Below are 16,919 nucleotides of genomic sequence, written 5' to 3'. Positions count from 1 at the left end.
GGCTCACTCTCATTTTGGGAGGCAGTTCATGTGCTACCATTGCCAAGAAGGCTTCCTGTCCCATTTCATCTACAGTAGGTTGCTCCCTGTATATTTCCCTCATAGCATTTCTCATCAACTCTAATGATCTGGCTTCTCTCTCTCTACTATTTATTGGCTGTCTCTTCCTTCTAAAATGTATCCTCCATGAGGTAGGGGCCTTATGTGTCTCATTCACTGCTATTTCTCAGTACCCAGCAAAGCGTCTGGTTGCTCCATAAATATTTATTAAATGAATATCCATCTTATAGATGAAAATACAATAACAATAACTAACTCATTTAGACCTTACGTATTTGATATCTATTATTATTGTCCCATTTTACAGATGAAGTCACTGGGACACAAAAGTTAGGTACTTTGTCCAAGGTCACACAACTTCTAAGTGACAGAGATGGGATTCACATTCAGGCCGTCTGGCTGCAGGGTCCAGGCTTCTGCCATCTGTGCCATATTGTGATGCTAAGATTAAGGTTGACAGATGTCAGGGGATACATGGCTGGTGATGGAGGAGCCAGGAGTCCAACCTGGTTCTCTCTGACTCTGGAGCCTGAGCCCTTGACTTCTACACTCCAGGAAGAGCCAGATCAGCAGGGATGAGGGTAGGGAGAGCTAAGGGAGACACAGAACCCAGCCCACAGGTCTGAGCTAACAGAGAATGGTGTCAAATTCAGAGACTTGCAAAGGGGCAGTCTGAGTTTAGTTCAGAGCACATAGAATTCAAGGGGCCTGCCGCACACATTCTCTACTCTGCTTCTTGCTTTTGGAATAGGGCACATTACTCAGCCCCTCTGATCCCATCTTTGTATTTGCAAAATGTGGATTTAAGTACCCACTGGACGGGATTCTTGCGGAGATTCAACTGAAATACTCTAAACCCATAGGCACATGTTCAGTAAACATTAATTGCCTTCATCTTTCCTGCACCTCTGCTCACATGAAAAAGCCAAAATCTCCAGGAAAATGGGCTGAATATCAGGATGAAAGAGAAAGTTTTTGAGTGGGTCTAATTATATAACCATTCTGCAAGCTGAATAAGACTTAGAATTAGCTAAGTTTCATCTTCAGAACACTCGCAGTAATTGCAATCATTCAATGAAGAATTCATTAAACTGGGTTCAATTTAAAATAAGCGGATAACATGTGCTACCTCCTTCCCTTGGATATTTCTTTTTATTCTGATTTCTTGTTAGGCATATGCAATATTTGTCTTTGGACAAATCATATATATATATATATATATATATATATATATATATTTTTTTTTTTTTTGAGATGGAGTCTCTCTCTGTCACCCAGGCTGGAATGCAGTGGTACAATCTCGGCTCACTGCAAGCTCCGCCTCTTGGGTTCAAGCGATTCTCCTGCCTCAGCCTCCCGAATAGCTGGGATTACAGGGTCCCGCCACCACGCCTGGCTAATTTTTGTATTTTTAGTAGAGAAGGCATTTCACCATGTTGGCCAGGCTGGTCTCGAACTCTTGACCTCAGGTGATCCACAGGCCTCAGCCTCCCAAACTACTGGGATTATAGGCGTGAGCCACCACGCCCAGCTAAGTCACATATTTTCATCTTAAACTTTCTCATCTGTAAAATGGGAACAGTCCCCTTCTTATGGGGTTTTATAAGAATTGAAGGAGATAATGTGTAAGAAATTTCCCTTGCAAATTAAGTACTATCCAAATATAATAGAGTGACATTATTATTGAACAGGTTTTTATGAGAGAAAAGGGAACGGTTACATCAGTTAAAATTGTTAAAATTGTTAAAGTTGTATCCACTCACACACCTATATGTATAAAACTAAATCTTGCCCCTCTAATATCACAGGAGGGATGTGCTTATTTGTTTGTTTGTTTGTTTTCTTGGAGACTGAGTCTCACTCTGTTGCCCAGGCTGGAGTTCAGTGGCATGATCTCCATTCACTGCAACCTCTGCCTCCTGGGTTCAAGTGATTCTCCTGCCTCAGCCTCTGGAGTAGCTGGGATTACAGGCGTGCACCACCACACCCAGCTAATTCTGTATATTTAATAGAGGCAGGGTTTCACCATGTTAGCCAGGCTGATCTCGAACTCCCGACCTCTGGTGATCCACCCGCCTCAGCCTCCCAAAGTGCTGCTTGTTAACAACCCCTAACCCACCCTGCCGCCCAGTGTAGGACAAGGGGTGTCCTGCAGTGGCCCTGTGCTTTGCTCTGCCCAGCATCACCCTGAGCAGCCTCCTCCACCAAAGCCTGTCCCTAGCCCTTGGCTTCAGGGTAGAAAAGGGACCCAAGAAATGTTGGTGAGCATTCTTCACCCCTGTGATTTGTTTATGGATAGGAATTTGTTTTTGTGGGGTTTTTTGTTTTTTTTTTTTTTTTTCCAGAGAAGGTCTGACTCTATCAAGCGATCCTTCTGCCTTGGTCTCCTGAGTGGTTGGAAGTACAGGTGCGCACCACCATGCCTGGTGAATAATTTATTTTTTGTAGAGACAGGGTCTCGCTTTGTTACCCAGGCTGGTCTCCAACTCTTGGGCTCAAGGGATCCTCCCGCCTGGGCCTCAAAAAGTGCTGGGACCACTGGTGTGAGCCACCGTGCCCAACCAGGGATGGGAATTTGGACTAAGCAGGGCCAATCTGAGGTGTCCCTTAAGCTATCACTGGAACTCTCAGGAAAAAGAGTTTCTTGTCCCCCAGGAGTAACCACTGTGAAAAGCAAGTACACTTGGAGCTACTTCTGGCTTTCTGGGGAGAATTTGCCTGATGGAAGCTAGCACAGAGATGCAGAGAGATAGGGGGACCATCTCGACCTGGCTGTACCCATCAAGGCCCCATGCCCAGGACCGCCCCTCCAACCTGGGCAAACTGGGACAGTTGGTCACCCCACAGGGAGACGACCTAGCAAGAAAGGGTCCTGAGTACACTGTTTGAGTCGCTGATCCAGCTTGATTGGGAGCTCCCTTGGGCATCTCGGATATGTGACCCAGTAACTTCTGGTGCTTGTTTAAGCTCCTTTGAGTTGAGTTTCTGACACTTGCAACCGAAAGAGTCCTAACACCCTCCCAAAGAATGTGCACATATAAATAAAAGTCACAGTTAAAAAAGCAAAACAAATCAAAGTAGGAAACACGATATTTTTAGAATTAAAAAATGAGGAAATGGGATCATGTGATCCATTCTGAGGTTGAGAATTTGACAAAAGGGCTCTGAAAAAAAAAAAGAAAATGTATACAAAGTGGAAAAAGGAAACGAGATAAATGAAAACATTCTTATGGAAGAAAAATATCATGGCATGAGAAAGGTCAGAGTAATGAATGAGCAAAGACTCCAAAAGCACACTTAGTACAGCGAGGGAAAAAAAGGAGCTGAAGCCAAAGAGTGGGGTAGTTTTGTTCCTTAGAGATGAAACCACCCTGAAGTGTAAGAAGACAATCTAGCCATGGGAATGGACTGGGAAGAAGATCAACCAGCTGCCACTTGGGTAGATGCTGAACAATTTCACAAAGCGTAAAGCAAAAATTAAATGGCTTCAGGTGCTCTGCCTTGGGGAAGACAGGCAGATGAAAATGCTGCAAGAGCCAGGCACAGTGGCTCACACCTGTAATCCCAGCACTTTGGGAGGCCAAGGTGGGCATATCGCCTGAGGTCGGGAGTTTGAGACCGGCCTGACCAACATGGAGAAACCCCATCTCTACTAAAAATACAAAATTAGCCAGGCATGGTGGCACATGCCTGTAATCCCAGCTACTCGGGAGGCTGAGGCAGGAGAATCGCTTGAACCCAGGAGGCGGAGGTTGCGGTGAGCCGAGATCGTGCCATTGCACTCTAGCCTGTGCAACAAGAGTGAAACTCTGTCTCAAAAAAAAAAAAAAAAAAAAGAAAAAGAAAAGAAAATGCTGAAAGAATAGCCAGAAGATCTAGGGCACATGGGCTTTTCTTAAAGTGACTTAGAGCAATCACTACAAAGGTCAGAGATGGTAGAAAATACAAGGGTGCACCGGAAGTCAGAAGTTACTGCTGTCACAGCCTGATGCTCTGTAACGTGGGTCAGAGAAATCTGTGGTCCTGGAGAATTTCCTCTGAGAATGTATCCAGAAGGGAGGCGGCTAGACACCCCATCTGTGCACGAGCCACACAGAAGAGAAGGACAACCACTCTACCTGGTTCCCCTGAAGAGGAGTGTGAGACTGGGGCCCCTAAGGACCTCTTTCTGGCCTGTTCTATCACTATTTCTAACAGTGTGCAGAGAGCCTAGTGGTTGAAAACCAAAAGAGAAGTCACTCTCAGTAGAAAGGCACCAAGAAAAAAAAAAAGGCAGTGTGAAGCTCTGTGATTTACTGCTACTTCTATGAATATCCCTTCTATTCAGTCTTGCCAATTCGAACCGATTTTCACTTTGTTTTCTGAAACCATCTAATTCTAAGGTACTAATCATTTTCTTGGTCACATTGCTCTTGGGGGTGTTTTGGGAAACCTGAAATACCTGCATAGGGTCTTGCTAACACATTTTAATTTAAGGTATTTAGAAGAAAGGGAGGCGGTCGCTTCCAGGGAAGACATGAACAGCACCACCTGCACTTGCACGTTTGCAAAAAGATGTTTACCCTGTACGGACAGAAGAATTTTTCCCCTTAAAACATGACATTGAAAATTAGAGCTCAGCCCGGCACAGTGGCTCACGCCTGTAATCCCAGCACTTTGGGAGGCCAAGGTGGGCGGATCGCCTGAGCTCAGGAATTCGAGACTACCCTGGGCAACATGGTGAAACCCCGTCTCTACTAAAACACAAAAAAATTAACCAGGCATGATGGTGGGGGGCCTATAATCCTAGCTAGTCAGGAGGCTGAGGCACAAGAATCACTTGAGCCCGGGAGGCAGAGGTTGCAGTAAGCCGAGATCGCACCACTGCACTCCAGCCTGGGCTACAGAGTGAGACTCTGTCTCAAAAAAAAAGAAAATAGAAGAGCTGATATTGATTAACGACTGTGTGGTTATATAAGAACCAGATTCACATGCCATATCTCAAATCACAAAGAATGCTCAAGTGTAAAACCATGGGAGTTACTTGAGCGTGGGATTAAATTTTCCACTGCCTTTGAAGATAGAGAGAGGCACCACTAGGGCTGGAGCATTTTAAGATTTGTTTGCTGTAATTCACTTGTAATTTGTGAAGGCCCTACCTAGAAGCAGGATATCCTTTCTCCCTGAACCAGGATGTTGCCCAGAGTCTAAGAAAGGAAAGAGACAAAGCCCCAGGACATGGCACGCTATCCCGAAAGGCATCCCTTGCAGAATCAGACAGGACAGACCACTGACATGGGCCGCACTGGCCTTCCTCTCCAGGCAGTTGCTCTCTGGAGGAGCTCTCGCCTCCAATTCCTGCAAGGGAAATGGGATGCACTTGCCAAAGTTGATGGGCAGTACATGATCCAGGCTCACCAGCACTTCCGCTTTTCTCTCTACAGATTCCCAGTAGCAGCGTGGGAGGTCTTTACATTGTTCTAGGCATTGTGTCTTCTGCAAAGAAAGGTATGTGTAGGAATGAAAGGGGTCTTTCTACCTGGGTTCCCCATTTTGTAGCTGGAGAGATTTGAGGTCCCATGAGGTTCTGTGATTTACATGGGGCCACACTGTTGCAGTGAGAAGGCAGAAACCAGCATGCCATGGCATAAACCTACAGCAAAAAAGGTGTTCTCTCCTATACCTACCTAGATACCATTCTCTCCTCTACCTATGTAGATGTCATTCTCTCCTATACCCATCTAGATAGCGTTCTCTCCTATACCTATCCAGATATCATTCTTTTGGTCTCCCAAGAAATCAGAAAGGGGGTAAGGAAAAAAGGGGAATTCTTTTTGCCTTGATTTTCTTATATTATTTGACATTGATAAAACTGACCGGACTTCTGGCAAAATAACCACAGATATTTACATTTAATAAAACCAAAACCCATGTTTTTCTTAAAAAAAAAAAAAAAGCAACAATTTAGACTTCTGTTAACTTATGAAATGCCCTCATCTCAGCACAATACTTAAGGAACCACCTGACTGGGACCCAACTTTTATGAATTTTAAGGAAAGAATGAAAATAGAAAGGGAATAAATATTTAAATATGAAAATCAGCTCCTAAGTACCTAATGCTCCTCAATGATATGCGAATGGTAGAAACAACAGATCAAAGGTGAAGAGAGGATGAACCCAGGCAGAGGCAGGTGCGGAAACAGTGTGCGCAGCATACGAGTGAGCCCCATTCACCAGGCAAGTCACTCTGGGATTCAGACACCAGGCATGGTATTTTCCAGAGAATGTCGGCGTGTTTTTCGCCCAGCAGGCCCTGCCCTGCAGCCTAAGAGCACCTACCAGCCTTTCCAACTTGGCAGTCCCCCAACAGCCAGAACAATGATTGCTTTTCTCTTGCTATAATAATGCTGTCTAGTTCATCAGAGATCCATTTTGTATTTTTCATTGAGTCCAAAGCACGCTGTTTTCTTCAGAAGAAATCCCATCATGTTTTATACACTTTGAAAAACAATCGGTCTGGTAAATTAGTAAAGATAGGAAAATTCGGATGAGAAAGCAAGGAGTTTCTCCTAGAATCTCATTATTTTATTTGAAATAAAATGTATTTTTTAAAAATCCTACACATATAATATGGTACATGCATGAGTCCAAATATTTCTCAGCTCAACAGTGTCTTAGGGAGACAGCTCTGGTGCCATAGTAAAGCTTCATGCTTTACCATTCATTCACTCACTCACTCACTCATTTATTCATCTAATATATAGTTATTGAGCATTTACTCTCTGTTCTAAGCACTGAGGAGCAGTTAATGAGATAGAAAATAACCCTGGCTTCATGGAACAAATGCAGAGGAGACCAAGAACAAACCCATGCAAATAGGTAAATATCCTAATTCCACAGGGCAATAAACTCTTTAAAAGAAAACCAGGGTGGTGTGCTGGCCAATGAGCGGGAGTATCAGAGCTGCTGACACCTGAGAGCTGAGATCTGGCTAAGGGGAAGGAGACTGTGGAGGCCTGGAGTAGGCAGGAGGGTGGCCAAGGCAAAGATCCTGGGGTAAGAGCAAACTTGACAAATTTAGAGGAAAGAAAGAACACCAGTGTGGACTAACAGCTATTGTGGTAAAGATGTAATAACATGATGTGTGAAAAAGAACTTGATTTACCACCAAGTGATACCATGGAAAGGTATTACTTAGTAGTTCCAGAACATGTGAATTATCACATAAGAACATCATTCTGGGCCAGGCATGGTGGCTCATGCCTATAATCCCAGCACTTTGGGAGGCCAAGGTGGGGAGGACAGCTTGAGCTGTGGAGTTGGAGACCAGCCTGGGCAATATAGCGAGACCCTGTCTGCACAAAATTTTTTTTAAAAAATTAGCCCAGCATGGTGGTGTGCACCTGTAGTCCCAGCTACTCAGGAGACTGAGGTGGGAGGATTACCGGAGCCCAGGAGGTCCAGGGTTCAGTGAGCCATGATGGTGCCCCTGCACTCCAGCCTGGGCCACAGAGTGAGATCCTGTCTCCAAAAAAAAAAAAAAAAAAAAAAAAGAACATCTTTTTGCATTTAGAAAGGACTAGGGTGAGAACTATATATGTTCCAGTTTTCATCTTCTACTTCCTAATAAAAAGTGGCTGGTTATTCTAAAGCCCTTTCAAATACGACGTATTTCTTTTGCATGAAATATGGAATTGTACGTACCTGGGATCCTATTGAGTGTCACCCAGAAATGCTCATCAGGACTGAAAGTGTCCTTGGACCACTGGAGCAAATCAACAGCCCGTGGGTCGTGCAGAACAAAGTTGACAAACTCTCTTGATAGAGCCACATAGGCAGAGCCAAAGTAAATCGTGAGATTATGGGGGGGAGGCGGTTTCAACGCTGTTGTTCTTATCACATAGGAAAGCTCTTTGCCCAGGTGCTCCTGGTGGACATATTTAGTCCGTCCAATTGCATGAGCTGGGGGCAGCACCCCTGGGGTGATATTTTTACCTTTAAATCCTTTCAGATACTGAACTATTTCCTTGTTGGTTTTCAGGGGGAAGTCTTGCCCACAGGTGTTGATAACATACTTCCATGAGACCTCCAAGGCAGAAAGATCTCTGATGCAGTTCAGGTCAGCCTGGAGCCTGGAGATCCCTCCATAGACAACTGGTTCCATCTTGGAAGCCAGAAAAGCGTTTGGGAAGCAGCTTAATAGTTGCTCTACCGCATCTTTAAATTCAGTTGTTGCTTTTTCATCCACATGAACACAATAGATATTTTGGGGCATGTAAATAGCCCTGAAGAGCCTTGCAAAGGTGTCAAAGTGATGATGGATGACCATTATATATGCCAAGGGAAAGTCAGCTTCTTCCTTAGATAAAGGGGCTGTGATGTAGTGGCTCTGGGTCAAATATTCCTTGCAAGAAGACTTCTCATGGATCATTAGTTTGTTTTTCCACAGGAAACGTGTTTTTCCATTGATAAAAGATGTGCAAACTTGAGTCAGCATCAAAGGGTCTGAGATATTTAGCCTTTGGAAGCTTTGATCTCCCCCAAAATTGAACACAGAGAAGACGATAAAAATAATTACACTAGAGACAGAAATTATGAAGAGGTAACGCATTGATAAAGGCATGCCTCAAAGAAGGGTGAAATGTCAGAGACCGTCAAAATCTGTAAGTCTTTTTTCCAAACTCACTCGTTTCTCTGAGTTCTTATTTTGGAACATACTCCAGTCACTCCTGCCTTGTTGGAGACGCCGGGAATTGATTCCGTTTCATCCCGAGAGTCCAGCTGCTGTCTCTGTCCCCGTGCCGATATTACAGCCAGATCCCGCCTCTCTCAAACCTCCTTTGTTTAAATCCCCGTGGCAGGTTGCTGAAGCCCAGCCTTCCCTCCTCCCTCTGCCTCCCCGTTTGCATCTGCTAGCTGTTTTGCTAAAACTCCGGTAACTCTCTTTCCCCCGGCAGATTTAGTTTCCCATATCTCTTGTCTTTCATTTCCCATGCCACCCCCGCCCCCTGGTTACTGCCATTCAGGGAATGAGCGCAGTGAAAGCCAGAGTTGAAGTGATGAGCTCTGGCAGGCGTGCCGCTTCCTGCTAGTCCCCTAGCAGGCGGCTGGACTTGCCCTCTCTTGTTGTTCGTGGCAAGGATCCACAGCCTGGCCTCTCGGCTCTTCCAGCGCAACCCACGGGATAGAAAATAGCTTCTGTTTTCCAATGCGCTGTTTCAGGAAACCTGACACAAGTGACATCTCAAATGAAAGAAAGCCTCATCCACCCCAGCTCCATTGTAATGCTTTTTTGGCCCCACCCCACTTTTTCAAAACAAGAGCTTACTGGAGGAGGAGTTCCTGTCCCAGGGGGTCTGAAATTGCTGGGGCGCCTTGGGCTCCTGACTCTGAAACGAACCCCTCTCCTCTCACTTCCAGCTTCGGCTGTGGTGTTTGTCTTTGAATATTGGGGTCAAAAGAATAAGTCGTGAGCTACATCCACTGAGTTATATGAGCCTTAGAGCTTCACAGGAAATAATGTGAATCTTGGTCACAAATGACGCTCAGACAGGGGATTTGGTGGGCATTCAGGCTTCAACCCCCCCAGAGAACGGGATCGAATGCTCAGAAGTGTCATATGCCTGCCCAGTTAAGCTTATGGACCACCTAGGAAGTGGGTGTTTTTATCCCCTATTTGTAAATATAGTGGTGTTCTGGCCAAGGAGTATCAAGCTGTTTTACTTGGAAGGTTCTTGTCTTCAACTTTCCACTTTCCCACCAACTAATTTTTAATGAAATGTAGATTAATGCATTTTATTTGGTATCCTCTTAAAATGGCTTGCAAAACACCAACTTAACCATTGACTGCCTGCTCATTTCCCCTCACTATTTACCTGACCTAAACAACTCCGTGCCTCAACCCCAACACATTCACTACCCCACCCCATGAAGAAAGAATGTCCTTTAATGCACATTTTCTTCCATTTGAAAAGTCTCTACCCTGCCATGAATGGAATTGATAGGACCACATGCGGATTCCTTGCCTTCACAATGGGCAGGAAAGCCAGCGCTACCCTCCTGGGATTCAGGGGCACCCTGAACTCCACCGAATGACACATCATTTCCTGAGCACACTGTCGCTTCCATTCTTCTAGCTTTCATTGTTTACATTTTTCATGAATTTCCAGCTTGTACATTATTTTTCTCTCTCCCTTACCAAAGTCTCCTAAATAAACTCTCTATATAACCCACCCCTGGATTTTTAGGTCAAGTAGAAAACAATACAACAATGAGAAAGCAGTTCAATCTAATCCTTAGTGTCTTCTATGGAATCGAGCAAAGAGAATGATCTAAAATTTATGATAAAGAAAAATTCCATCCCAAGCTTTTCTTCTTCTTCTGAATAATACTTTTAAATATTAGGTTATTGTGTATTCTACTCCTAAACAAAAGAGAGTAATTCAGTATCTCGTTTGGCAAAGACTTGTGGCTCAGAATGAATATTAAAATAGTTAGTTTGACAAAGCATTCAGTGCACATAACTTAATTTGGGCAACAGAGTCTGTTTACATTATTGTTTCCAACTGGCCAATAACATGGGGGTTTGGATTTATACAAACTTAGGAGACAGACATTAATAGCATTACTATATTAAGAAATATAGACACTAACCAAATTAGGAATGTTCATAATACTTCCATACTCAACCCAGTACTTCAAATGGCATTGTTTGTGTGTTGAAAAATATAGTCGATTTTCCTCCCAGCTCTTTTGTCTGTCCTTGGGCCAATTTTCTCCACTCTCAGATTCTGGTATTAAAAAATCTTGACAGGAGAACTTTAAAAAAAATCACTTATTGCATTAGAAGAAGACTGTTACTTGTTACCTTTCTTTTCTAATAGGATATACAACCTGCTTATCCAGACACCATGCACTTTTTTTGCTACTGAGACTGAACAAGTCAGCTCTCCCAGCCTGCATTTAACTATAGCTGAGGACAAAGTTGACACTAGCCAGCCATGCCTTGTCACTCATTTTGGATAGAATTATTCCCAAACTAGCCAATTAATCAGGCTAGACATGTTAACACTCCCCTGGGGCCATCTTAGAGGCTTTCTCCATATTCCATTCATAGTCTTTTATTTTGCAGACATTATTTGAGGTATGTTTGGTTTTTTTTCCTTTGAGGCAGTGTCTGACTCTGTCACCCAGGCTGGAGTGCAGTGGTGCCATCATGTCTCACTGCAGCCTTGACCTCCTGGGCTTAAGCAATCCTCCTGCCTCAGCCTCACAAGTAGCTGGGATTACAGGCATGTGCCACCACGCCCAGCTAATTTCTGTATTTTTAGAAGAGACGGGATTTCGCCATGTTGGCCAAGCTGGTCTTGAACTCTTGGGCTCAAGCGATCCACCCACCTTGGCCTCCCAAAGTACTGGGATTACAGGCATGAGCCACCACGCCCGGCCTATTTAATGATTTTTTTACACTTAGTATGATATGTAGAACATAGCTCCAAAGTAAAGAGAGTATCCTTTCTTTGAAATGACAGAGGATTTAGAATCTCAATGAATTAAAAAAATAATAATCAAAGGGGGAAAAGATTGCCCTCCTCCACGTGCTCGGCATCTCTTGGCTTCCCATCTGAAGGCCAAGGTACGAAAGACCTGGGGAAAACTGCGTTGGAGGCAGACGGCACTGAGAGTTTGCTTCATGCCAGGCTAAGTCAACCAGTGAGGGAGGTGGAAAAGACCTTGCATAATGCACTAAAAATCTGGGACTTCATCTCCTTGCCAGAGGAGTCCACAACGGGCTTCCAGTGGAGGAGCACCTCCAGGCAAGGCGTGCCAGCTGGAGGAGGATTGTGTACACATTCGCTCCTGCATCTTTCCTCTATTTAATTGCATGTACAAATGCACACTTCATTACACCCTCATAATTGTTCTGAGACTTGTTTGTCTATTGTCAATTAACCACCACCCTTTAGTTGGGAAAGGACTTGAGGGGACACAGGTTTGAGCAGCAACACTAGACACGTAAAGTTAAATGAAAGCAAAGATGGCACTGAGAAGACTGGCTCAGAGAAAGTTTGTTAAAGTCGCGTTGAGAGGCTCAGCTGCATTGGCAGAAAAGGTTAGGTAAATGGGGTGAAATTGTACCCGCTCTGAGGCTCCCTGATGGCTTTCCTTGGAAGGGTATTTTTATGTGGTTTGCTCTGTTATTAAAGAAGTCAAATGACTCAGGGATTCATTCTTAATTATAAAATATAGGGATTTGTTTTTTCCCCTGACCTAAGAGTAATACATGAAAAAGTAAAGAATGCTGGCAGTCCAATTCATTTTGTACAGCCTATTAAGTACAGCCGTCCCTGTTCCAGGGATGAGTTCCAGGACCTCTGAGGATACAAAGTCCACAAATGCATAAGTCCCTGATACAACATGTAGTATTTGCATATAACCTATGCACAGCCTTTCTTGTACTTTAAATCATCTCTAAATTACTTATAATACCGAATACAATGTAAATGCTATGCAAACAGATGTTATGCTGTATTCCTTAGGGAATAATGCCAAGAAAAAAAAAAAAAACCCTGTACATATTCAGTACAGAAGCAACCATTCTTTTTCCCCGCCCAAGGTTGAATCCAAGGATTCAGGATCTGGGGAAACAGAGTGCTGAGATTGGTTGAATCCAAGGATTCAGGACCTGGGGAAACAGAGTGCTGACTGTAATTCTGCTCTGGGTGGCCAGGTGGTTTGTAAATGTTTTTTTTTTTAACATGATAATGATCATGATACTAACATGAAGAAAGAAGACACTTCCAAAGCACATCTTTAACTGAAACAACAAACCTCCCATAACAAAGACATTCTCTGGATATGTTGGATTCCCTGGGGAAAATCCTGCTTCTCTGGGGGCCCAATCATTTTACTTTCTATACCTTTCATCTAATTAGCAACAAAAGAAATTGTTGTCTAGATCACAGAACGCAAAGCATTATTTTAAATTCTCATCTCAGGTCAGGTGCAGTAGCTCACACCTGTAATCCCAGCACTTTGGGAGGCCAAGATGGGTGGATCACCTGAAGTCAGGAGTTTGAGACCAGCCTGGCCAACATGGTGGAACCCCTATCTCTACTAAAAATACAAAAATTAGCTGGGCATGGTGGCGGGCACCTGTAATCCCAGCTACTTGGGAGGCTGAGGGAGGAGAATCGCTTAAACCTGGGAGACAGAGGTTGCAGTGAGCCGAGGTGGCACCACTGCACTCCAGCCTGGGTGGCAAGAGCGAAACTGCATCTCAAAAGATGAATAAATAAAAAATAAAAAAAAATAGCCAGGTGCAGTGGCTCATGCCTGTAATCCCAACACTTTGGGAGGCCAAGGCGGGTGGATCACGAGGTCAGGAGTTCAAGACCAGCCTGGCCAAGATGGTGAAACCCTGTCTCTACTAAAAATACAAAAGTTAGTCAGGCATGGTGGTGGGCGCCGGTAGTACCAGCTACTCGAGAGGCTGAGGCAGAGAATTGCTTGAATCAGGGAGGCGAAGGTTGCTGTAAGCCGAAATCGCACCGTTGCACTCCAGCCTGGGCGACAGAGCGAGACTCCGTCTCAAAAAAAATAATAATAAATTAAAAATAATAATAAATAATAAAAATAATAAAATAAAAAATAAATTATCATCTCAGAGGCGGGGAAAGAAGTTTAACATGCAGAATTTTAAAGACCCAGGCGGCAAGTCCAGAGGTGGTCTTGCCATCCTCTTTGTGTGAGCTGGTGTAATCTGCACCTGATTTTGATGCAGCAAAGTTATGATGGAAACACTTCCTGGATGCTGAATGATGCCAAGCAAATACTTGCAAAAGACAGTATACAAAGCATTTAAATAGGCAAATGTTAAGGCACATGTGGCTAGGGGCAGTCTTCTATTAGCATACATCTAACAATTGGAAATATGAAAATCCTGACATTTGGGGCCTTGGAAAATGAAAACTAAGTTGCCAAAATAGGTCATGGCCAATGAACATCTCAAGACAAGACTTACCACGGAATTTACTTGTGGAAATTGTTTAACACTGGGAGGGTGACTGACTCATTAATTGTATTACCAAAACATTGGTTTCTACAACTATCAGCCAAATTGGGTGTGTCTGTAGCTTGAGGATAAGGATAGTACTGATTAGTGGTTTGCAAACTTTACTTTTACATCTCATCACCTGGAGGAGCTGTAGAAATACAGGTTACAGGGCCCCTGCCCTAAGAGTTCAGTAGGTTCCAGGTAAGTTTAATAATTTACATTTCTGACAAGTGTGGTGGCTAACGCCTACAATCTCAGCACTTTTGGGAGGCCGAGGGAGAGGATTACTTGAGACCAGGAGTTTGGGACCAGCTTGAGCAACATAGTGAGACCTTGTCATTACAAAAAAATTAAAAAGTTAGCCAGGCACAGTGGTGCATGCCACCTACTTGGGTGGCTGAGGTGGGAAGATCACTTTCATTTGGCAGGTTAAGGCTGCAGTAAGCCATGATGGTGCACCACACTCTAGCCTGGGTGACAAAGCAAGACCCTGTCTCAATAATAATAATAGTAATTTGCATTTTGGTCCCAGATAAAGCTGAAACCACCCATCCTAGGGCCAAAGTTTGGGAGTCAAGGGACCAGAGCAAAATTACTCGATTTTTTTTTTCTCAATGACCCTATCTCTACTTTTCCTATAACTAATATATTGTAAGAAAAAAAAATGTTAGGCCGGACTCGGTGGCTCATGCCTATAATCCCAGCACTTTAGGAGGCCAAGGCGGGTGGATCACCTGAGGTCAGGAGTTCAAGACCAGCCTGGCTAACATGGCGAAACCCCATCTCTACTAAAAATACAAAAATTAGCCACGTGGTGGGAACCTGTAATCCCAGCTACTCGGGAGGCTGAGACAGAAGAATTACTTGAACCTGGGAGGCAGAGGTTGCAGTGAGCCCAGATTGTGCCACTGCACCCCAGCCTAGGCAACAAGAGCAAAACTCTGTCTCAAACAAAAAAAATTGGGGTAAACAGTACTGTACAATTTGGAAATACTTAGTAAACATGAACTCAAATGATGGATAATCTAACCACTAGAGCAAAATTTACTATGGAAAACTAATTGGTGGTAGTAGTGGGAGAAAATGAATACACAAACACCTGGTGCTTATCTTTAAATGAGAGAAACCCTGGTTACAAGTCATCTCCCAAACGCCATCTCTAATTACTATACACAGCAACCACATCTGGGCACAATCCATATTTTACAAAATACAGAACAGAATTATTTAACAATAAACACTGCTGCATTGAGTAGTGGTCATAAGCTGAATTCAAAGAGGGTGTAGGAAAGGGATTAAAAAAGACAGAGCTACTGGGGAGCCTGAGAGGCGGATGTTGCAGTGAGCCCAGATTGTGCCACTGCACTCCAGCCTGGGTGACAGAGCAAGACCCTGTCTCAAAAAAAAAAAAAAAAAAAGAGAGAGAGAGATAGAGATTGAGAGAGAAAGGAAGTAAGGCAGAAAATACCAATTTAATTCATGAAGATACAGAGCAACGGGAACCCTCATGTCCTGATAGAGAAGTGTGAATTGGTATGACAACTTTGAAAAACCAATAACGTCTACTAAGGTTGAGCATACCTATATCCTATGACCCAAAATTCCATTCTCCAGTATTTACTCAACAGAAATGAAGTATATTCATCAAAAGATATCTAAGTCAAGATTCGCTGCAGCCATATTCATAATAGAGCCAAACTGGGGACTACTCAACAGTTACTATATAGCAGGGTTGCTCAGCCTTGGCACTATTGGCATTTTGAGCTGAAAAATGCTGTCTTGTGAGGGCTGTGTGTTGTAGGATGTGCTGCCCTGTGCATTGTAGGATGTTGAGGGGCACCCCTGGCCTCTACCCACTAATGCCAGTAGCACCTTTTGCTTCCCTCCCTCGACCTCTGACAACCAAAAATGTCTTCATGCTGGGCGAGGTGGCACACTCCTGCAATCTCAGCACTTTAGAAGGCCAAGGCGTGTGGATCACGAGGTCAGGAGTTCAAGACCAGCCTGTCCAACATGGTGAAACACCGTCTCTCCTAAAAATACAAAAATTAGCCAGGCGTGGTGGCATGCGCCTGTAATCCCAGCTACTTGGGAGGCTGAGGCAGAGAATTGCTTGAACCCAGGAGGTGGAGGTTGCAGTGAACTGAGATCACACCACTGCACTCCAGTCTGGGCAACAGAGTGAGACTTCGTCTCAAAAAGAAAAAAAAATCTTCAAATATGGGTTCTTCTCTCTATGCAGCAATGAGAATGAATGAAATACAACTGCCTGCAACAAAAAGGTGAATCTCACAAACATAATGTTGAACAAAAGCAAGCCAGATAGAAAGAATAATATATGCTGTATATTTCCACTTATATGAAGTAGAAAAGCAAGGTTTTATATACCTAGATTATACCAGGAGTGGGAGGGGGCTGCCCTGGCAAGTGGAGTGGATGGCAATAAGAGGGTACCAGGAAAGTATGAGTGACGACGCTGATAGCTGGCATTAGGTGCTAGACTCAGAAGGTCACTGGTGTTTGCCCCTAGTCACTCAGGTAGCAATGGCTGACCCGAGACCTGAATGTGAACGGCTTTGCTCCCAAGCTCTTGCTCTTGTTGTAGCAGCCTTTTGTGGTGCCCTTTCTGGGAGGCCCTGGAATATCTTGGTGTCAGTGCCCAGATCTGCTTCACGGAAAAATCCTGAGACATAAGGAGAACTGTGGTGTTCACTTTCATTTATTTATTTTTAGTTTTTTTAGAGATAGGGTCTCATTCTGTTGCCCAGGCTGGAGTGCATGGAGTGCAGTGGCAAGATCTTAGCTCATTGCAGCCTCAAACTCC

General features: G+C 44.0%; 1 protein-coding gene across 7 annotated transcripts in view; it reads right to left on the bottom strand.

The window, feature by feature from the left end:
• The window catches only part of GCNT2 (glucosaminyl (N-acetyl) transferase 2 (I blood group)), a 108,008-nt gene that overhangs the window by 63,314 nt on the left and 27,775 nt on the right, over positions 1-16,919 (bottom strand). Inside the window, exon 1 of one of the 7 annotated variants that reach the window (XM_054556845.2) lies at positions 7,744-9,382. In XM_054556845.2, coding sequence (XP_054412820.1) covers positions 7,744-8,662 — 919 coding nt within the window. In that variant the 5' untranslated portion in view covers positions 8,663-9,382. 7 annotated transcript variants of the gene reach the window in all.

The sequence above is a fragment of the Pongo abelii genome, chromosome 5, assembly GCF_028885655.2.
Source record: "Pongo abelii isolate AG06213 chromosome 5, NHGRI_mPonAbe1-v2.0_pri, whole genome shotgun sequence".
NCBI lineage: Eukaryota > Metazoa > Chordata > Mammalia > Primates > Hominidae > Pongo > Pongo abelii.
The sequence above is the reverse complement of the archived record's forward strand: the minus strand, read 5'-3'. Positions and strand labels throughout refer to the sequence as shown.